Source organism: Peromyscus californicus, unplaced genomic scaffold (genome assembly GCF_007827085.1).
Source record: "Peromyscus californicus insignis strain IS unplaced genomic scaffold, ASM782708v3 Scaffold_23__1_contigs__length_62951481, whole genome shotgun sequence".
Taxonomy (NCBI): domain Eukaryota; kingdom Metazoa; phylum Chordata; class Mammalia; order Rodentia; family Cricetidae; genus Peromyscus; species Peromyscus californicus.
Window position 1 is genome coordinate 7,388,657 of NW_026294534.1, and position 22,043 is coordinate 7,410,699.

The 22,043-nt window shown below is 49.6% G+C and overlaps 1 protein-coding gene and 2 long non-coding RNA genes across 4 annotated transcripts; 1 reads left to right on the plus strand and 2 right to left on the minus strand.

Annotated features, from left to right (window-relative positions):
* Positions 1-645: 645 nt before the first annotated feature.
* Positions 646-10,584, minus strand: LOC128118886 (uncharacterized). Its single transcript, XR_008221380.1, has 2 exons — positions 4,722-10,584; positions 646-1,180 (listed from the first exon to the last, which is right to left on the minus strand). It is a non-coding gene; the product is annotated as an uncharacterized LOC128118886 (long non-coding RNA).
* Positions 10,585-13,097: 2,513 nt separating this feature from the next.
* LOC128118885 (uncharacterized) lies at positions 13,098-18,198 on the minus strand. Of its 2 annotated transcripts, none has more exons than XR_008221378.1 (2): positions 17,929-18,198; positions 13,098-14,638 (listed from the first exon to the last, which is right to left on the minus strand). It is a non-coding gene; the product is annotated as an uncharacterized LOC128118885 (long non-coding RNA). The 2 variants fall into 2 exon arrangements; XR_008221379.1 differs by lacking the exon at positions 17,929-18,198 and adding an exon at positions 15,419-17,427.
* Positions 18,199-18,207: 9 nt separating this feature from the next.
* LOC128118884 (ATP synthase subunit g, mitochondrial-like) lies at positions 18,208-21,055 on the plus strand. Its single transcript, XM_052751660.1, has one exon. It carries the CDS (start codon positions 20,641-20,643, stop codon positions 20,950-20,952), a length of 312 nt encoding a protein of 103 aa, XP_052607620.1. The 5' UTR covers positions 18,208-20,640; the 3' UTR covers positions 20,953-21,055.
* Positions 21,056-22,043: the final 988 nt, after the last annotated feature.

A 22,043-nucleotide genomic window follows, 5' to 3' on the forward strand; every position in this document is an offset into this window, starting at 1 on the left:
AGGAATGAGCCTCGCAAGTTTTCCCCCAAGTGAACGGGGCCACGGTGGTCAGAAGCAAGGGTACATTCGAGAGCTCGACCCAGAGGTTGGCAAGCGTTCTTTGAAACCTTCTTCCCACATCACTGCCGCAGGTTCAGGGGAACTGGATCTGGATTGTGACAAAGCCACACACAATGAACTTGACAGCCAGCCAGATTTCTGTTTTCAGTCAGTTTAGGGTTACTATAATCTCATTATAATGCTTGAAAGACGACAAGTAATAGAATCTCGTGGAGCCGTTCTGCTCTTCGAGGCACCGGCTTCCCCTGATTACCTGGTGGGCCAGATCGGCTTTCAGCCGCTGCTCTTGCGAGAATAATCATCTGATCAGCAGAGGGTTTTCCTTGCACTCAACAGTTTCAATGGGTCAAGCACCAAATTAACCCTTGAGCCCCTTCCCTGAGAACATCACACTTAAAAAGCCACCTTCTTCTCTATCGCTGGGATGCGTGATGGAGGAGCTCCATCCCTCAGAGACAAGGCTTTCCAGGGCTGCTCTACACCTTCTGGGGTGCAAAGCTGGGCTCCTCATAATCTAGAATACATCAGCACCAAGCACCATTTAATGTTCTGTAAGGGCTGTGGAACATGCTGGAGAAGGCTGGGTGACTTATTGACTGAGTTTTATTGGGGGGAATGTTTCCATTAGGAAAAGTTTCCGAGACATCAGATTTTCCTTGCAACTGTTGCATTTGGTCTTGTCCAAAAGATCCAACTTCCAGCACAAAATGCTGTCGGACTTGAAGGGTGGAAGGGCAGGACCTGGAGCAGCTACAGGCTTTCTCACAACGGGGCAGGCTGTGTAACTGTGCAGCTGCGAGTCTGACAGCTGTAGACAGTTGACAGAGGTTTGCTTTTTGTCTAGGAGGGTTCTCCAGAGTGTGCCGGCACGTCTTAGTGCTTTCGCCCCTGGAAAGTGGGAAGCACAGGGTGTGAGAAGTCTAACTGTCTGCGTGATGTAGGTTAGCAGTATGCGAAACTGGTACCAGGTACCGTCGGGAACTACGGGACATGGACCGCTGGTGCTTTGTGAAGAGCCTGAGTCCCGAGGCTGCTGTCCGCACATTGGGTTCTGGGATACAGTGAACAAGTTTGGCCTTGCTGCAAGACGCTTTTGTTTTCTCCCAAGATGGCGAGGAAGCTGTGTGGGGAACATGAGTAAGACAAAGATGTTGGTGTAAGGGAGAGTGCTGGGCTACCTCCGGAGCCCTGCTCGTGCTGGGGTCTCGTCAGACAAGGTGGAGTCCGATATCCCCTGCTCTAACTCGGAGTAACTGAGGCCCAGGGCCTTTTGTCCACCTAGCCAGGACCCGTCATGGCACCAGGTGACTTGAGAACTCTCCACAGAGAGGCCTAGCCCCTACCACACCCCTTTCACTGCTAGGACTGCACTCCAAAGCTCTGCCCTGTGTCCACACCAGGTGTCCACTCCCAGGGACACAGAGGTGACAAAGGGGCTGTCACCTTGATGTCTCTAGATCTGCCCCAGAGACCCCAGCACACCACCAATGGGAGGTAGAAGTGCTTTTTAAAAAAGCAGGTTGCTACAAAGCAATCCTATATACTTACCTGGCAGGGGAGACACCATGAGCACAAAGCAATCCTGTGCTTGGGAAATGGATCACTGACTGGATGCCTGTTTCCCCCTGAAGTCTGCCCATTGAGAAGCCCAGCTTCCAAGGAATGGCCTTGATGACAAGGCCTTTGTGAGATGATGAGGCTGAGATGAGGTCACGTGAGTGTGGGGTCCTGATGGAGCCCACCGCCGTGGTAAGAAGAGACAACACAGGGTGTGCTGTTTGTCTCCTGTCCCTCTGGCACCATCTCTGCACACGGACACAATCAGAAGGTGGCCATCCATTGGCCAGAAAGAGGGTCCTTGGCGGGAACTGAATGGTCTGATCTTAGACTTTCAACCCAGGGAACTGTGAGAATAAACGCCTGTGACGTGATCCCTCAGCCCTAAGCGGACCATGACAACGGGCAGAGATGCTTCCGTATGACGTCACAGTTGGGCTCAGTCTCTGACCTGGAAGGAGGAAATCCCAGGCTACCTGAGGACAATGTGACCACTTGGTCAGCTTCCCACAGGGAAGTCAGAGGAGGTCAGACACACTGTGACAGTACATGTTTCCGTCAGTAGAATATTAATATGAGGTATGAGACGTGGGTGAGCATGTGCTAAAGTGAGGTTATTAATAAGACAATGCTCCACAGCTGTGTGGCACTTTTCAGTCGAGGTGAAATTTACAAAACCAGACCTGAGCAAACAAGTATGTGTGACAGCCACCTGCACTTTAAAGATGAAGATGAGATCAGTTGGGGTGGGGTGGGGGTTTTCACAAGGTCACCATCAAGGTCACAGAAGAGCTGGAACTATCTCTTAAGTGCCTGCTGCCCTCCTCCCCCCTCCCCCCGCCCCCTGCACGTCTGGCCATCCATCACACTCAGTGGTGCTAGACAAGAAAATGCAAAGCCCTTGGGTCTAGCACTTTGCCTCCACTCGTCATTGGCCCTCGAATTCCTTGGAACAATGTCCACATGTTTCTCTTTCTGGACAATGGTCATATGGGTGTCCTCTGAGAACGGAGAACGCAGGGGGGATGTTCAGAGTCATCTCAGCCTCTGGTGGTAGGAGCTGGTACTGGCAACCTCAGCCAGGCAGGCAGTACATTTCATCCTCTGGATTCTCCTTCCAGATGCAGCAACTGGGAAGCTTTATGGCAGATGCCAGATCTGAAAGAAGAGGCCCATCAGCTACTCACTGACACCTCAGACTTCCAGAATGCTAAGGTCTCAACTGTGTCTCTCCAACAAGATGTGAAGTCCAGACCACTGCACTTCTCTCTGCAGCCTTATTTGGAAGTGGGTTTGTGGTAGATGTGGAGGAGGGACTCTAGTCCAAGGTAGACAATAAGAAGAGACACACAAAAAGAAAATTCCGTGCAGTAACACAAGCAGAGAGAAGTATGGCAGCCAAGGGTTTCCAAGATCACCAAGGGTCACCGAGGGAAGGCAAGGGATGCCGAAGGGCACCAAGAGTTGCCAAAGGCTACCAGGGGACTCCAAGAGACACCAAAGATTGCTTAAGGACACTAAAGGTCACCAAGGGATGCCAAAGGTCTCCAGTGGACACAAGTGTCACCAAGGGACACCACCAGTCACCAATGGATAACACCAAAGTGCCGAAAGTTGACCAAGGACATCAAGAGTCACTTAGGTATGCCAATGGTCACTAAAGGACACCAAAGCTTACCAAGGTATGTATGTCACCAAGATATGCCAAGGGATCATTAAGGTAGCCCCACCCTTGAACCATCAGGAAGGCTAGCATCCTTGGGAAAGGAGGAGCAGAGACGTCTAACATGGCAGAAGGGGGAGAGCTTGGTTGCTTTCTCTGAGGTTCTGTATGTTTCCAGATAAGTGGGCTGCGTGAAGTCAAACTTAGAAGATGAAGTGCGTGTCTTCCTGAGCACCCCGTGCAGGGCTCTCTCCACCCTCACAGGGTCAATTCTATGCTAGCCACAGCCATCACAGGACCTACAAATCTCTCCAACCTCAGACCATCTCTGTTCCTTGAAGCTGGCCCTTCACTTGCTGACGGCTGGCCTGTTCTAGTGTGGCTCAGTATGCCCTGTGCGTTCCAGCTCTGCCCCGCAGTACAGAGTCTCCCTCTCTTCTCGGCTTCTGTGCCTGGCATGTGCCCCTACTGTGGCCTTTCTGTGCAGGTGTCATCAGCAGCGCTGGGTCCTCTCCAAGGAGTTTTCTTGTGTGTCACAAACTGCCTCACACACAGATGGCCTGTGAATACGTAGAAAAGCATTGCTCTAAGGGTCAACCTTCTCTGTCAGTTCGATTAGGTTTGGAATCACCTAGGACACAATTCTCTGGAGGAGGAAAAAACCCACTGAGAAGTTGGACGGTACCATCCTATAGGCTGGTATCTTAGACTGAGTAAACAGGAAAAAAGGAGGAAGCCAGATCAGTACTAAGCCGTCATCTGCTTCTTGACTGTAGACTCAATGTGACCAGCTGTCTCTGCTCCCGCCACCATGACAGCTCCAGCACACAGATCTGTCATCACAAACCAAAATCGATCCTTCCTTTCCCAAGTTACTTCTGTCAGGCATATTTCACAGTAACCAGAAGACGAACTGATATAATTGCTGGAGATGTGACTATAAAAGTAGATTTGGAGAGAATTGAAGAAGGCTTTAGCCCCTGGGAGGCCCACCAGGGTCTCTCCTGAATCCAGGGGCTCTCAGACATAGCTGGCCATCAGACTCACCTGGAGAGAGTTTAAAACCTCTGATTCAAAGGTCCCATCTCAGGCTGATTGGACCAGAACCTCTGAAGGAACTCTTTTTGGTCTCAAACAAAAGAACATTCCCAGGGCCCTCTAACTTGCCCCCAGATGGAGGCCAATGATGCACTCTGAGGACAAGTTCGGTCAAAGGAGGAAGCAGAGAGGCTAATTACTGCCTATTATCCAGTTAGCCACCCAGAACTGAGTCCCTGAGAGTCTGCTGGCTTGAGGGTTCTCCCTAGGGAGAGGGCACTTTCCCAAGGTGGGCATAGGGTGAAGGAGCATCATGATGGATTTCCTGTTCATGAGGCACCATCTGCAGAGAGGCGTCAAACTTTGGAAATTGCTGGCCCTGGGGACCTGGCACATGACTCACCTGCAGCTTCCAAGACCCTATGCTTAATTGGAAGTGTGACACGTGCACACACTGATTCCCCCAGGGTTTGTTGCAGCACACACATGTGGCAAGCAGCATGTTCTTCCCAGAAGGGAAGGTCAGGCTTGGACATCGACCTGACCCTGGAGGACTGTCCCAGGCTCTCAGCTGCTGGGGTCCTTGGTGCCACCCATGGCTCTGCTGTCACTGCCCCATCTCCTGGGCGGGGTCTGGAATGAGCTCTGGGAACACAGGGCTAGGCGTGAAAGAGACAGTACTTTCCAGAAGAGAACAGAGTCATAGTGCCCCAGCAGGTAAATTGCAGGTTACCGCTGACAGCGAAGCAGCTTTCACTTAACAAAGGGCGTGTCACAGGACTCACTGAAGTTGCTTTAAGCCGCTGTCTCCAAGTGGAGCTAATCACCTGTTTAGTGATAGTTAATGCTTCAGTAGAGAGGCTAGGGAGAGACGGAGCTGGAGTGTAAGCACCACTGTCGACAGAGAATCAATCAAAACAGGAAAAACAAATAGAAATGGCCAGCTAGTCAACTGGAAAATGGGATTCGATTTACATAAAACTCACAAACATGACTATGCATGAAGGCAAGTAATGTCTACAGAGACAAAGAGCTCCCCACTTATTTAAGAACACAGCGAGCAATGGCCCTTTCTCTCAGAAGCAGGAGAAATTGCCCTAAGGTTTAGGGACCCCTCCCTCAGGATTTCAACACGGTGGCTCTCTGACTTAACCTTGAGCACGTCAGCCAGCAAATGGGCCTCTTGAAGAATGCATTATTATTGGGTGCTTTCCATGGTAACTGAGAAGTCCAAGATGGTCTCGTTGACACACGGATGGGAGGAATATTTCACCAAGTTCTAGTTAGTTACGTGGTGAAGTCCGTCCCCCATCGTTACAATGCTTCATGTTTCAGTTTCTCATCCATCGTTACAAACCTGCAAACTGCACGGAGCTTCATGCACTGGGGCTATTTTAGTTTCTGCTGTGGAACTGCCATCCTGGTACCCTAGTATTTTTTTCCCTACTTTGTCACTGCGTCCATCTGCCCTTGGTCACTGACCCATCTTGGCAAACTGAGTTTCATAACGGTGCTGTGTGCTCGAATGCTGTTGGGAGCCATGGCCCCTAAGGTCTCTGGTAGGAGGAGCATCACTATGTTCCTGTTTTCATTTGCTCACATCTGTTGGCAGCTTTTCCCAGCACAGTTAGAAGGATATTTAAAATGTGAGCATGCGTATGTATTTTTTTAAAACTCAGTCTAACCACCTCTCAAAGTTCACTTGGGAAATCTATCTTCTTCACGTTTAGTGTAATAACTGTCTTACCCTGTGGTTATTATCCATTACATTGTAGCCTTTCCTTTCTTCTCTGGATAGTTTGAGCTCCTTGGCATTTATTTCCACTTTTTTCTCTGTTCGGTTTGCATTTCCACACTTTCCCATCTAACTAGTGACCATGCTCCGTGCCTCACACCAGCCACAGATATTTAATCACTAAATGAAGCCAGGGAGCCAGGTGCCTTCTCCCTCAGCCTTCCTCTCCTGCAAAGCAAGCACCCTGAGGCTCTGCCGCGCTCTCCTTTAACTCCCAGGCAAGCTAAAATCTGCCCGCATTCCCAGCTCAGGGGACTGATGAGATTTCCCACTGGCACACGGCATGTTCCTCTTGCTGCAAAATCCCAACTTCATTATTTTTAATTTGGAGGGAACCCAGTGTCCCACAGGTCACTGTTATCCATATCTCTTCTTTGAAGTTGGCAACAGGTGGAAGACTGACATTCAGGGTTATTTCATCCTTATTCTTTAAGCCGAGATGTGGGTGCAATTTCATAATAAAGATGAGATAAAACAACACCGTTGCATCTGACCAACTAGAGACATTGTGAGAAGGATCCCTGGAGTCCATCCAGCCCACTGTGTCCCAGGGGGTGTCCTTTCATCCAAAGGTCTGTGTCTGAGTCTGTGCTGGCTTTGCCCAACCTCGCACTATACCAGGGTTTATTACCAGATTCCTGTTCCTAGTCCTTGAGACAAACTTCTTAAGGCCATGGTCTGTCCCTCTGCTAATTATGCTTTTAAGTTTAGGTGACCTGCCTTGTCAGACTTAGGCTGATGTGAAGGCCTCTGTCTCCCCTAGGCTGCCACGTAGTCCTAGAAACCTAGAGACTAACTCAGGCAATGCTGGGAAATTGGGACAGATGAGCCCAGTAGCCATGGTAGCTATGAGTCAGGGACAGCAAACACCCTGAGTGCAGGGAGGCGTGGTCCGGTCTCCTGTGTTCACCTCGGGCTCCTGATGTTTCCTGGGTGACCACGTCTCTCAATTTGTCAGTGCAAGAGGCCACCATCCTGATATGAGCACGCAGGAGAATGACATGCAGATGTTGCTTCTAGGGAAACAGATGTAAACCCAGTGAGAGGGAAAGGAACACCAAGTTTCTTTGAAATTGCTCATTCTTTTCTCAGTTTCTCGGGATGATTTCTTCAGAGCTGAGAGTCGTCTCTCATGGCCTCTGTCTTTAGTAACTGCTAGTGAGTAGGGGTGGGGTGGGGAGAAGAGCAGCATGGTGGGATATGGAAGAGGGGCTGGGAAAGGGGTCCCCAGAGTTTCTTCTCTCCGTCTCCCAAAGGTCCTGGGGTGGAGTGAAAGCCTTGATTAGATTCTCCGTGTGCATCACGCATTCACCAAGCATTTCTGAGCAGGGCCAGCAGCAGGCATGCTGTCACAGGAACCCCGATGTGAGAACCTCCACAGATAAGTGCTGCCTTGCTCTCTGCCCTCATCCTGGTCTGTGTCCCTGCTCTTTCCTGAGCCACACTGGGCACTGAAGCCCCATGCCTCAGGGTATGGGCAGCCAGCAGCAGACACCTCACCATTTGCATCCAGGCTTGTGCCCAGAGAGCCACAAACCCAGGACAAGGTCAATATAGAAAAGCATGTTGGCTTTACTTCCACCATCCCAGGAGGGTGGGGAGAATCCCAGCTCACAGCTTGACCCCCCGAAACACCGGTGGCTGGTAGAGACTGCTCCCTCTCCCATGCTTTGCTTGGAACAAGTCCAGTCTCTTGGTCATTCCAAGGCCCGTCACACATTCCAGAAAAATGGAACCTCACGGCTTGCTCACACTCACTTGGGCTTTGCAGCGTCTGTCCCTCATGTAGCCAGGTTCCCACATTAAGAATCTTTTTCTCAGGCTGGGCACATAATTCAGGTCGTAGCATGCTTACCTAGCATGGAAAGGCCCTGGGTTCCATCCTCAGAACCACAAACAGCATAACGGAGCATCCCTGTAATCCCAGCGCTCAGGAAGTAGAGACAGGAGGATCAGGAGTTTCTGAAGGTCAAACTTGGCTACATTTGAGACCAACCTGGGATATATGAGATGCTGCCTCAAAAAAATAAAGAAAAAGAAAAAGAAAAGAAAGTCTTTCTTTGGATCAGCATTGCCAAGCAATCACAGAAACAGTCTGAGAATGAAGAGCACAAGCAAGAGACAGAGTCCTGCCTAGTTCTATGTCAACTGGACACAAGCTACAGTCATCTGAAAGGAGAGAACCTCAATTAAGAAAATGCCTCTTGCCGGGCGGTGGTGGCGCACGCCTTTAATCCCAGCACTCGGGAGGCAGAGCCAGGCGGATCTCTGTGAGTTCGAGGCCAGCCTGGGCTACCAAGTGAGTTCCAGGAAAGGAGCAAAGCTACACAGAGAAACCCTGTCTCGAAAAACAAAAAAAACAAAAAAAACAAAAAAAAAAAAAAAAAAGAAAATGCCTCTTTAAAATCCAGCTGTACGGCATTTTCTTAATTAGTGATTGATGGGGGAGGGCCCAGCCCATTGTGGGAGGGGCCACACCCAGCAGGTGGTCCTGGATTCTATAAGAAAAGCTGAGTAAGCCTTGAGGAGCAAGTCAGTAAGCAGCACCCCTCCATGGCCTCTGCCTCAGCTCATGCCTCCAGGTTCCTGCCCTGCTTGAGTTCCTGTCCTGACTTCCTTGGTGGAAGTGTGAGCCAAACAAACCCTTTCCTCCCCAGGTTGCTTTTGGTCGTGGTGTTTCATCACAGCAATAGAAACCCCAACTAAGACGGTCACTCAAGTGTCCCAAGCCTCCACTGTAGCACGTGCAATAGGTTCCTCTTCAGTGGAGAGCAGCTGTTCTGTCCACGCTTGGTGTGTTCCCAGCTGGGGACTTTGGAGACAGCTCTCTGAAGATGAGCACCGGGTCCTGCTCTTAGTCCCGAGGAGACTAAGCACTGGATATCAGCTGTTTATCCACTTGCTTTCTCGGCGCGGGTGGAACCCAGGGCCTCCTAAACATCAGGCAAGAATCATGCCTCTGAGCCACACCCCGGACACGTTTACTCCCTATGATCAGAAACCACCCCAGATGGGTCTCCGGGCTAAGGAGGCTCACACCTGCCAGCTCACCACTGGGTTGCTCACCACTGGCGTCCCTGGGGATCCACTTCCAGATTCCCAGCGAGCATCTCAGTCAGGCCACCCCCAGGAGGGTAAGAAAACCTTGGATCTGACGCCAGCACCACTTCTTTCGGTCTCTACAGCCAATGCGAGGATGACTTGGTTTTACAGAGTGCGGCCATCCCTCTTGTGCCTTCCAGCCTGGAGATTAGAGTCACGTGGAAACGCCACGGCTTCACCTGCCAGAGAGTGAATTCCTACCGTCGAGTGGCCAAAGGTCTCTGACTCTTCACCTTTAACAAGTGAGTTTCCATGGTAACAAAAACCTGATGGACAATTCACAGTTAAAAACAAAACAACAAAAGAAAACAAGTCAGAGACCGGGCGTGCGCTCTCCTGAGCCATGGGCGCGCTGCCTCGCCGACTATGGGTTTGCACAAACTGGGCACAGGAAACAATGGCTGGATTCAGATGCCCGGGGAACCGCTGCCTGCTGCAAACCCTTGAAATTAAATTTTCAGTTTGTCGTTCTTCAGCCTTATGGCAGGTGACCTTCAAGGCAGGAACAGTTGGCTGACGGTAGGCGGAGTACGCAATTGTTGCCACCAAGCTCGGGAGGGGGGGCCCTGCAAACGCCGTTCCGAAATCCCAGGTCGGCTAGGAAAGCACGCGGAATCTGCGCCTCGCATTTGGGGTGGCTTTTGCTTGCCATGTTTAATTACACGCCGAGGTCCAAATGAAGGACGCAATTTATAGATTCCCCGCTCCTTCGGGAAGAGGGAGAACGCGATCTATTTGCAGCAGATAGATTATTTTTCAGGCACTTTAGGAGACACCCAACCCCCCCTCGGATACTGACTGTAAAATAAGAAAACTGTTACCCAGCTGGGCAACAATGGGCTCCCACCGTGCTTTTCTGCTCAGCCCGCAGCTGCGGCGAAAGTGGAAACTCAGCTGCAGGGAGACATTCTTTCCTGCCGCCGTTTCTATGGGCAGGCAGGCCCCCCACCGCTCCCGTGTATTTTCTATGCAAAAACTGCCGAAGAAGTGACATTTTAAAAGTTTTGACCTTTCTACCCCCCCCCTCCACCCCATGAACCAAAGCATACATTTTTTAAACCTTCTGATAGGGTGTCTGTAAGAAACGGTAATAGCCACTATTGTAATAATAAAATGTTTCGAAATTTGAAAATTCTATATTGACTATAATCAGATAACCTTTATCTGGAAATGGATAGCGATGCAGGGCCAAGGACCACTTCTGTGTTGTCCCAGGGAAGCAGATATGACAGGTTTCAGACATATTTGGGAAACAAGATCCCGGGATGTCAAGTTTTCATACGCTGATTTAAGACGTACGTGTTTGCCCCCCTTCCCCCAAAAAACAAAGACTTAGAGGAGAGTTTCACACCAGTGTTACACGAGGAGGTGTTCCCACCTGTACCAATGTCATTTGCTATAGAAAGAAGAAGAGGAGGAGGGGGAAGAAAACACTCCAAAAAAAAAAAAAAATGAGAATACTTAGTTTTATAATTCAGTTTGTGTACCAACCTTTTTTTTTTTTTTAAGGAAAAGTTCAACTCTTATTTAAATAAAAAGCTTCTTTTTAAAAAAGAACAAAATGACCAAGGGACAAAATAACAAGAAGAAATTTGTGTGTGTGTGTGTGTGTGTGTGTGTGTGTGTGTGTGTGTGTACCTTCCAATTAGTAAGGGACATGAATGTGGGTGGGTGTGGGGAGGGGTGGTCATGTATAATACAGAAATATGGGGAAGGAAAAGAAAAAATGAGACTTGAGACTTGGATTTACTCACAAGCAGCACAGGAGACAGAGAAGCAGGGCTCTGACCCCCAGACTGTCGTGCATGACCTGAAGCTTTTGAATTTCAAGCTGCAAGCGCGTGTGCGACAGACACACACACACACACACACACACACACACACACACACACACACACACACAGTTTCCAGCCAGGACTCAGCAGCAGGCTGGACCTATGACCAAGAATACCTGGTTTGTCAGAGAGGCATCTGCAGTACATTTACATTGTGATTTTCAGGACTGGGGAGGGGCCAAGGCTAAGTCCTTCCCCCCTTTTGTAAGAAGCTGGCCACACTGAGGTGACCAGCCCCTCCAAGAAGCGTCTTAGTGAGCCTCCCTTTTGTTCTGAGCTGAGTAATTTTTGTTCCCTCTTCCCTAGACCTTGTAAGTTCTCCTAGTCCAAGTCTCTTACAAGGAGAAGCTGGGTCTCAGGCTTAAAGACACAGGAGATGAGGAGGAAGGCAGGCCCAAAGGAGCATCAAAGGCCCCTAAAGGAAGCGGTGACTGTACCTCTGGATGGACACGTGTGAGCTGTTGCTGTGTCACCAAAGAGTTAACCCGTTGGGCAAGTCAATCACCTGGCCAAGGGACCACTCCCTGGGAAGGAGGATTCACCTTAAATCACGCTAAAGAGATGGGAGGAATAATTATCCCCTTCATGAGATCATGTACCTTTCTTTCCAGGATCCCTGCTCTCTGTGCAGTGATTTATGGAGTTGCAGCCATGCTGGTGTGGCTTAAACCTGATCACTTTTCCAAATTACTCAGAAAAGTATAATGTTTTGCTTTTTCTCCTTTTTATCTCTTTTTCATTATTTTGGATGTCTGCCAAAGCCTGGATATGCTTTTCCAAACACCGCGAGCTCTCTCTTTTTCTAAGAAGATAGCCCCTGTCTCCATCTTCTTTTACCACGTGGCTACTTCTGCTGTGGTTTTTCTCTCTTTTCTCCATTCTCGGAGCCTGTCTGCCCTTTGGTTTTTCTTTAAAACTCAAATAAACTTTCCCTCATGTCCACTTCTGAGTCCATTCTTAAATTCTTTTATTAATGATACCAAGAACTCCCAATTCCTCTGGTCCCATGTGGCACCCCAGATGAGACTCCCCTACATATTTATTGTCTTATATCCCACTTTGATTCACAAAAGCTTCCATGCTCTCTCTGTCCTGCCCTGGCCTGGCCTGGGCTGTGTATGTTCTGACCCCAGATACTCCACAGAGGAAGCAGCGGGATGGGCCTAGTTATTCACAACAAAACATAGAAAGCAACCAAGAGGCCCCCCAGCAGGAAGGGCCTCAACTGAGAAGGCACAGATACAAACCACAGGCAGACAACAGCTCTAGGTCAGAACAGAAAGCAACATGCTATGCTGATGATGCTTTGTGGACTGTTGCTTTATCGGGCTGCTAGGGCATAGGGGTGCAGGTGAATGTGGCTGGTAAACTCTCCATCAGTTCTGGGCTTCTGTATAAAAACCCCCAAGAGGCAGCCCTCAGTCCCACCCAGCACCAAGCATGCAGAGTAGCGCCTCTTCAGGAAGTATGTGATTTTTGACTCACACTAAATACTTGACTAAGGAATCATTTCAAAAATCGTGTCTGACTTGTAAACAACTGAAGTTTCGAGAGAAGCACATTTTGCCCTGGAATGGTGCAAGTAGCCTTTGACTGAATGATTGCTTTTCAAGATAGGCTCTAGGCTGGCTTCGTGAGGCCAACCAGTAAGTGGACCTGGCAGACCACTCAGTGTGGCATCAGTGTCAACAGAAGCCGGGATGTTTCTGCCTTCCAAAGATAGAGAAATGACCATTAGAAGGCCTGGCATGCAATCCTGAACATTCCCCACATTGGAAGAGTCATCGGGAACAGGATTTGGACACGCAGTGTGGGGCTCACCATACACTGTGGACTCTCTACAACCTCGGGGTGTTGAACCAGGGCCTTTAGCCTTTAAACCAAAGGAAAATAAACTCACCTCAGACAGCAGAGCTGGAAGCCCCTCTCGCTGCTGAAAACCTCCGCCTGGATTAAAGAAGACTTATGAGAAGAAAAAAAAAAAAAAAAGACAGAGCAACAATTGTGTATTTGAACTAGAGACAAATATTGCATTAAATTCCCCAGCTTTTCCTTTCCATGTTTTATTTTACCATGTTCCATTTTTATTATCTGAAAAATGGGGATAATAATGGTGTTTTCCTGCTGGAGAGAAGACAGCTCAAATAATGACTCACTTTGCACCTAGCTCAAAGTAATGAAAGATAGTTCTTACTGTGGGAAAAAAAAATGTTCACACAAGGGGAAAAGATGGGCTAAAATAGCTCCTTGGAGGAAGAGAGAGAAGTCCTGCAGAGACCCCATAAACACACCGTTCTTACAGAAGTCTCTGTCAGAGGAGCTGTTCACAGCCTTCCAGCCCTGCTACCCACCAGAGCCTCGTTTTCTAGAACAAACCTCCCAGCGAATGCTCTGAGCCTTTCCAGGGAAAGCAGCCCAGCAGACTTTGGGGGCACAGCACAGTCTCAAAAGTTGAGGGTCTTTATGCTCAAAATGAAACGTGATCACAATGGCTTGTCTTTGTCTGTCAGTGATTTCCGGTAACTTCCTCATGCTGGCTTGGTGTCACATTTGCATGACACAAAAGGCTAGGCATGCATATTAACGGAAGTGATTACAATAATTAGTCACATGTCCCCCAAGTGGGGGGGACTTTAATGCAAACTGTAGTTAACTGTGGGGCTTGTGGACGATCATTGTTCGCACAGAATGTGAAAAGCTGCAAATGTATAAATTGCCCTTTAATTAGATTTCACGTGTCACTAGTTCGTTTAGCTGAAAGGGCCTTGCAGCACTGTGAACATAGCTGTGAACGTGGGCTGGGAGATCTGCTGGATTTCCAGCTCGAGGTGCAGACCGCAGAGCCAAGTCGAAGGGTCAGAGCAAGATCTGCCCTTCTCTCTGTTTTGTCTCTCGGCCTGTTTCTCTTTCGGTCCTTTGTGAGATCAGGCTACCTGCAGAGGCCTGGCCAGTGTTCATCCTAGAGCTGGAGATGGCTCCAGAGAGCAAGCTTACATGGAGGGTTGAGGTGCCTACACTGACGTGGTGGAAGGCGTCCCATGCTTCTGTGTGCTCCACTCCGAGTGTACCCCAGGAGTCGCCTTGCTTTGTCCGACCACTGGGGAGGTGAACAGGTGGCATCTCAGCCAGGAAGGAAGGGACTCCAGTAACTCTGCTGGCTACTGAAGGTGCTAGGAGCTAAACGTGGATGGTGGGTAGGGATAGACCTGCTCCAGGGAACATCTGCTAACATTTTCTTCCAGGCTTTTCTACCTTGGGGGTCTTAGCTTATACTCCAGCCTCCTCCTGTGAGGTCTCCTTCCCAGTTTCTCAAAACGTTAAGTAGAAAAATTCTAGAAATAGAAATTCCCAATTTTCCATTGAGTGGTATGGTAAAGCTCACGGTTCTCCGCATCCCACCCTCTCTGTGAGCCATTGCTCAGTCCAGCATCTTCGTGCTGGGTATGCCGCCCACCTGCTGGTCACCCAGGTGGCCATCTTAGTTGTCTTAATTGACTAGGGTTTCTGCCAAGGTGACCCCCTATCTCACTGACACAGACGGGGTTGCTGTTAACATAGATGTGGCAAAGAGCAGCAGTAGGGTGCTTCCTACGAGAGAAAACAGGGAAGAGGGGTTGATGGAGAGAGACAACACGAGAGAGCTTTCTGTAGTATATGTTATTAACAATCGCCCTGGTTTATTTTTAGCCATTATTAATCTACCATTGTGCCCTATTTATAAGTTAAACTTCGGCATGGGGACACATAAATAAGAAAAGCTTAGTCTACCCAGGAGTTCACACTGTTGCCAGGTCTAGGCATCCATCCTCTGGGCTTTGGGATGCATCTCCCAATGACAGTTAGAGATTGGTTTACCTAAGCCTGGCCACGGGGTAGCCGCAGCTGGGTTCACCTGGGCACACCCTAAGGACCACACGAACTGTGGGATGTCTCCAGCCTACCTAAGGATTCAGTCCTCTGGAGCCTTGTGGATGCAGAAAGTGCTCAGAGGTGCTTCACACACCAGCAGCTCTCCACACAACGTGCAAACAAGGAGGGGGTCATGGAAAGTTCAGCGGGTGAGGAGGGGAACACCTCTCCCAGTTGCCAGGTGAAGTGGGAACTGTTTGTATAATTATTTGAAATGAGTTCTCCAAGATCTGACTGAAAAGGCCTCTATGTGCTCGGCACGTGGGGCTTCCTTTCTTCTGCACTAACAGGTAAATAAGAAGCCTGGAGGCTCACACTGGCATCTTTTTTAAATGGCTAGGGGTTTGGGATGTGGCAGAGTTTGACCTCTGTTGTGTGAGGAGGCAAAGGTCGTTGTGTGCACTTATCTATGCCATCCCTTACTATGCCTCGAAACTGTGGTCCGCCAGCCATTATTACCTCACTTCAGCCAGGGTAAACTGAGGCCCGCAGACTCCCTGGACCTTCTCAAGTTCTTGGCATCTATCAGGGCATCTTCCGGTCCTTGCACGCTCATCTGGAATTTAGTGGCTTGACCCCAAGCTCATTGGTATTGTCCTTTCTCTCGGTTCCTATCTCCCTCTAGAAGTTCATTTTAAAGTGGATGTTTGGGGCTGGAGAGGTGGCTCCATCGTCAAGCTGCTCAAGCAGGAGGATCTGAGTTCACACCCCCAGCCCCCCATGTGGTGGCATGAACGTGTTTCCTGAGAACTGGGGAGGTGGAGACAGGCAGACTCCTGGAGCTCGCTGGCTTCATCAGTGAGCTTCGGGTTCAGTGAGAGACGCTGGCTCAAAAAGTGAGGTGGAGAGTGACTGAGGAAGATACCCAGCTTCCCCTCTGTCCTTGACATGTATGTGCATGCATATGCACACATTAAAAAAAAAGTAGGTGGTCATTTGGATAATATTGACCCAAATTAACGTATGTGGCTTCCTGGAGCTGTAAAGACTTGAGTGCCCAGGCTCAGAAAGTTGTCCCAACAACAGCCTCCACTCTGGGGTCTCCTATGCTATCATCTGGCCTTACTAAGGGCATATAAACCCCACCCCCACAGGGGAATCCCTGAACTGTAGAAGGCCACCTCCAGAAGCTGTCTTGTGAGTCATGCCCTTTTGTTCCAGAACCTTCCTACAAGATTCCCAGAGCAAGGCTCAGGTTGGATAAAGCCCAGGGCTGAGGTATGGCTTGAGGAAGTGGAAACCCGAAAGGAGCTCCTGGGAGTACAAAGGGGCAGAAAAGAGGGAACAGACAGGGAGACACACCTCCATGGCCGCCACACACAGCATGACACCTGTCCAGAGTATGCAGGCTTGGGTCCTTGACCCCCACAGTGTCCGGGCAGCTGTGTTGTGTTGTTGTGAGTACGGCTGAGGGAACTATGGGAATCCCACCTGCATCTGGGGTTTCAGAGCGCTTGCCTGATGACTCACAGAGTGATTCCTCTGCAGCAGTCAAACACTGAAGAATGGAGACCCTGACATGACTCTAGCTGCCTAGGTGACCTCGGAGAAGAACAGAAAAAAAGTCCCCCAGGGATATTCCTTCTCGGTGGTAACACACCATAGTCCTTCAGCATGGCCAGGCCTTCACTTTTCTGAGTGTCCGTGGTGGTCATGGCAGATCAAAGACAGTTAGAAAATGGGCAGGCAGAGCAGGGGGGCAGGGCAGGGGTCCCCTCCCATGTTCTGTTGGCACAAAAGGTGGAAGAGGATCCTCTCTGAGACCTTCCCAGTCACCCAGCAGCAGCTGGAGCCAATTAGGAGTTGTAAAGACGCAGCAGGCGCTCCATCACCAGAAAAGAAAGTCCCTCAAATCGTGGAGCAGGCTCTGCCTTCAGGACAAGCTCCTGTGATACAAGTTTCCTTCTAGAAAGTTCCAATCAGGACAGCCAGGACGCTGTAAATGCTTACTTTGTCAGAGAGGAAGAAAATATTTCAGCAGATGGGGTGGTATGTGGAGCTAGAGGAGTTGGTGTGACCTACAGGGAAGTCAGGACCATGCCTCCAAGACAGGCAGGAGGTATATAGTCTCTCTAGGGTAAAACCCAAAGGGACCAGCTCTCCCATGCGCGCGCGCACACACACACACACACACACACACACACACACACACACACACATATCCTGCCCATATCCTTGGTAACATCAAGGGGTGGAGCCACAGATTTAATTGAGAACCTTTCAGGTTTGGTGTGCTCTCTCCTGATTGGTCCTACTTTCTCGCCTAATTAACATATATAAGAACCAGTCAAAACCCATTTCCTCTTTTAAAACCCACTTAGAAATCCCTAGAGGAAGCCTCTTCCTGAGAACGCTGAGAACGTTTTCCTCTGCTTGATAAATCCTTGCCCATCTCCCTCTTTGCTCTCTGTGCCCCTGGCTCTACGTCCTTAAGAGACAAGAATTCTACAGAACAGAGAGTCTGCAACACTCACCGGATGGAGGACCGAGGTGAGCGTGGGGTGGGGCTTTTAAAAGGTGGATGAGTAGAGCCCAGGATATGAAAGTGCCCAGCAGAGCAGCCAAGGGGTCTGGGTGGAGAAGTGGGGTGTATGGATCCCAGGTGGAAGGGGAGGCTGCTGGCAGCAACTTGAGTCTAGAAATGACTCTCCTACGGAAAGCAGATGGGAGCCATTGCAGACTACAGGGGGAGGTGAGCATGGTCTGGCCTAAGATTTTAGACAGTAAGACTGGTACTGACATAAAGAAATTATCACCGAGGCCAGAGACAGGGAGGCCCTGAACGACCAGAGACACTAAGTGAAAGTAGACCAGACTTAGTGAGCACTCAGATGGGCAGGTGACAAGGAAGGAGGGCTGCTGGTCCCAAGGTTGCCAGCTGGCCCCTTGGGAGAGGAGCCATCATGGCATCCATGGTGAGTAAGTGGATGCAGCCAGATCCACAGGAAACGGGAGAGAAAGCAGAGTACCTCTTCCTGTGGTTTGCTCAGTCAGTCTGCTTGGATCCATGACCTGGAGCTGTCCTCCTCCAAGCACAGTACCCCATAAGGCCTTAGGACCCGAGAAGAGGCCCAAGCGGGGTGCAGCCCAGGCTCTCTCTCTCTCTCTGAGGGGACCCGTCCCAGGCCTGTCCAGATGTGGAACCTCAACCTCTGCCTTTCTCCTCCCTTGCTTCTACTGTACGCCTTTCTCTGTCTCTCTTTGCTTTTCTCCCCCCTTTTCCCTGCCTCCCTCCTTCCGACTTTACCTCCATTTCTGTGCTCCAGCCTGCATCCGGACTCCACTCATTCTTAGGGACCCGGTTACGGTGGATGAAGCCCCCCACTCCAATGTGACCTCATTTCAGTGTGACCAGTTACATCTGCAGTGAGTGACCCCATCACCAAATAAGGTCACTCACTGGAGGAGCTGGGGGTTGTAGGACTTCAGCCCACTTTGGTGCGGGGCACGGTCCAATCTGCTTTTTAGAGGCTAATGTTTTGGGTTATTCAAAAGGAAGACAAAGCTCCCAGTTTCTCTCTGCCAGGACTACAGAGCAGATGCTCTCGCCCGAGCCCTCTCCGAGGCTCGCTCAGGCTGCAGAGCTCTTGTTTGGGCCCTTTGTGAGGACCATGAAAAACTGTTTACTTCCTCGGCTGCCTGGATCAGCCAGCGTTCTGGACTTTGGACATCTTGGGCTACAGTTGAGGTTTGGATCATTTCCCGGGCAGACAGACAATAAAAGGACCACACAGAGAGACAACCCTGGCTCCGCCAGCTCACATGGCCAGAAAGGCTGCCACCCCTGCCAGGCAACTCAAGGGCAAAGGGACCGGCGGACGTGCAGGGTGCATCTGTGACGTGACTCCCGAGAGAACCCACACACCGCCGGCTCCTTACGTAAGTGGCAAAGAACTGCCCGATCTCCTCCACCCCCCCGTCCTGCCCCGCTGGGGTTCGTCCAAGGTCAGTGTGGCTGAGGTTTTCCAGCCACCACTGTGCCCTTGTGAAGAAGGAAAGGGCTGGCTGAGGGGTGGGTGTTGGGGAGAACCAGCCGCCAAGACTTCACAGCACTTAGGGCAGAGGGGCGGGACCAACAGTCAAGGCTGCCAGGCAGTGCCCCTCTCCTGTCTCAAGGAATGTCCTCACAACAAGGACCACGGACAGGTGGCTCTAGAGCGCACCACCCCCTAAGTCCTGGATACACGAGATGAGAAGCAAGCAATTAACTGAGAAAAGAATACCCAAGGAGCTACCGGGAACTCGTTAAAACAAAAAACGCAAGCCAGATAATTGCTCAAAAATGCATCCACCGGCTCAGCACGAAGGGAACAGAACAGCTGGATCCGCGTTCTCCACCCAGCCTGCAAAGTGGAGATGTGGCAGAAAAGCGTGTCCTTTACAATGGAAATGAATCTCAGCCTTTGGGGGAGGCACTGCTGAGACTGCCAGCGTTTTACAGAGGGCCCAACCCTGCAGATGGGGGTCGAACAGGGAGGGCTCTTAATTAACCACTTCTCCATCACTCACGCTGAGAAGAAAGGGCTTCTCGCAAACATGGCCGCCAGGACAAGGACAGCATAATTTGCTAAAGAGCCACTTCCTCCTGTTAGTTCTCCCCAAAGCAGACTGGGTCTCTGATTATAGTCAGGACAAGACATGGACAAGACATGACCAGCAGCAGTACAGGCTCCACAGAGACGCAGGTCACCCACAGGGGCTGTTTCAGCTAGTTGGATGCGGGATGTGACCTCTCTCCGGATGCGGAAGACACAAGAAAATGATGATATGAGGGAAGGGGGGGAAATGGACAGACAGGACTCTAGGGAAAGAGTCCACAGCCTTGGCTCTTCCTTCCAAGGGTCACTGCGATTGACCCCAATATCCTAGAAACCACCCAAAGAGTCACCAATGCACCCTGGGTTTAATCAACAGCTAAAACCTATTCCTGTCTTTAAAAAAGTGGAAAAAAACAAAAACAAAAACAAAAAGAAAACCCCCAAACAATCAAAAACAGTCAGACAAATGTAAAACAAACAAACAAAAGAAGCGCATGAGCCAAAGCACGGGAGACTGGTGTTTTTTTTCTTTTTCTTTCTTTTTTTTTTCTTCTTCTGGTATTTGAAGACAGGGTTTCTCTGTGTAGCTTTGGAGCCTGTCCTGGAAGTCACTCTGTAGACCAGGCTGGTCTTGAACTCAGAGATCCTCCTGCCTCTGCCTCCTGAGTGCTGGGATTAAAAGTATGCACCACAACCAGCTATATTGGCTTTAAAAACTTAAATTCAGTGTTGAGGGCTGGCCTCACACACCAGAGGCCCTGGGTTTGATTCCAGCACTGCCTAAAATGAGGTGGTAAAAGCCGTGGGGGCCTGTGATGTAATCCCATCCACCCAGGGGTAGGGACCATCGCCACAGCCAGGTCTACCTAGGCTGTATTAGACCCAGTCTCAAAACTGTCATTTTGAGTCTTCACAGAATCAATATCCTGAATTTTACCTTCCCTTTAAAAAAAATTAATTTTTCACCAGGCAGTGGTGGCACACGCCTTTAACCCCAGCGCTTGAGAGGCAGAGGCAGGCCGATCTCCATGAGTTCGAGGCCAGCCTGGTCTACAAAGAGAGTTCCAGGACAACAAGAACAGTTACACAGAGAAACCCTGTCTCAAAATATGAAACCAAGAGACGGACCTTCCATCCTAGACCATGGCCAAGTTCATCTGTAACTTTGCAGAGAAAGCCCCAGGGCTAGTAACCACTGCCGTGACTTACTTGAAGCCTCGATTGGCCACATTTTGGCGGTATGCCAAGGTTGAGCTGGTTCCCCCAACCCCTGCTGAGCTCCCTGCAGCTATTCAGAGTGCGGGAAAAATAATCCAAAGTGCTAAAACTGGTAGCTTCAAACAGTTTACAGTTAAGGAAGCTATGCTGAATGGTTTGGTGGCCACTGAAGTGTGGATGTGGTTTTATGTCAGAGAGATCATAGGCAAACGCGGCATCATTGGCTATGATGTTTGAAGACTGATCTTTAACATCTGATTTTATTTGAGTTCCTATTTGAATGTTCTTGGACCACATGTAATGAGACTGCTGTCTGAATAAAATATTAGCTGTCGATAAAAAAAAATTGAAACCAAACAAAACAAACTTTAAATTTTCTTTTCTAATCACTTCCCTACATGTGTCTCTGTGTGAGTGTGTGCACATGTGAGCACAGGTCCCCATGGACTCCAGAAGAGGACGTCATATCCCTTGGAGCTGAAGTTATAGACAGTTAAGAGCTGCCCAATGTGTGTGATGGTAACTGAACTTGAGTCCTCTGCAAGAGGGTGATGTTGCTATTGCTGTGACAAAACACCATAACCAAGAATAATTTGAGGAGGAAAGGGTTTATTTCAACTTACAGTTACCAGATTCCAGTCCATCACTGAGAGAAGACAGGGTTGGAATTCAAACAGGACCAAAGCCTGGAGGCAGGACCTGATGCAGAAGCCATGGAGGGGTGCTGCTTAAGGCTTATTCCTCTTTGCTTTTTCAGCCTGTTTTCTTTTTTTTAAGGTTTTATTTATTTTTAAGTATGTAAATTGAGAGGGCTAGGAAAATATCACGACAGCCTGCCCTAATAACTCCATTGAGAACTAGGCCTCAGTCCCTGCTTTTTGGAACCGAACAAAGTTTCTAAAGAAGAACCACAAACAAAGGGCAATCAATCACTGGTGCCCCTGACACAAGGACAAGGGAAATAGGACATAATAAGCCTGGGCCACTGAGCCAGCCACCATAATTAACAGTTCAGGGTAATAACCAAATAAGGACAAAGTCTAGGATTTGTCCAGGCCTGCTCAAAAATGGAAAACTATAGCCCTGACCAACCCCCAACTAACCCTAGCCAATTAGAAGTTACTAACAGGATTGCCACTTGCATAAACCAGTCATATCTACGATGAGCTAACTTCCTTGGACACTCCCCTTAGGCTTAAAAGGAGCCCTCAGTTTCCTCTCGTGTCTTTGCCACCTTGCCTTTGTGTGTGATGGCAGGCCCCAGCATGCCAGAAAACAAATGCTCTTACTAATTGCATACGTGGATGGTGGTCTTTTGTGGGACTTCT

Excerpts from the sequence above, each read along its gene's own strand:
- LOC128118884 (XM_052751660.1), top strand. The coding sequence starts at position 20,641 with ATGGCCAAGTTCATCTGTAACTTTGCAGAGAAAGCCCCAGGGCTAGTA.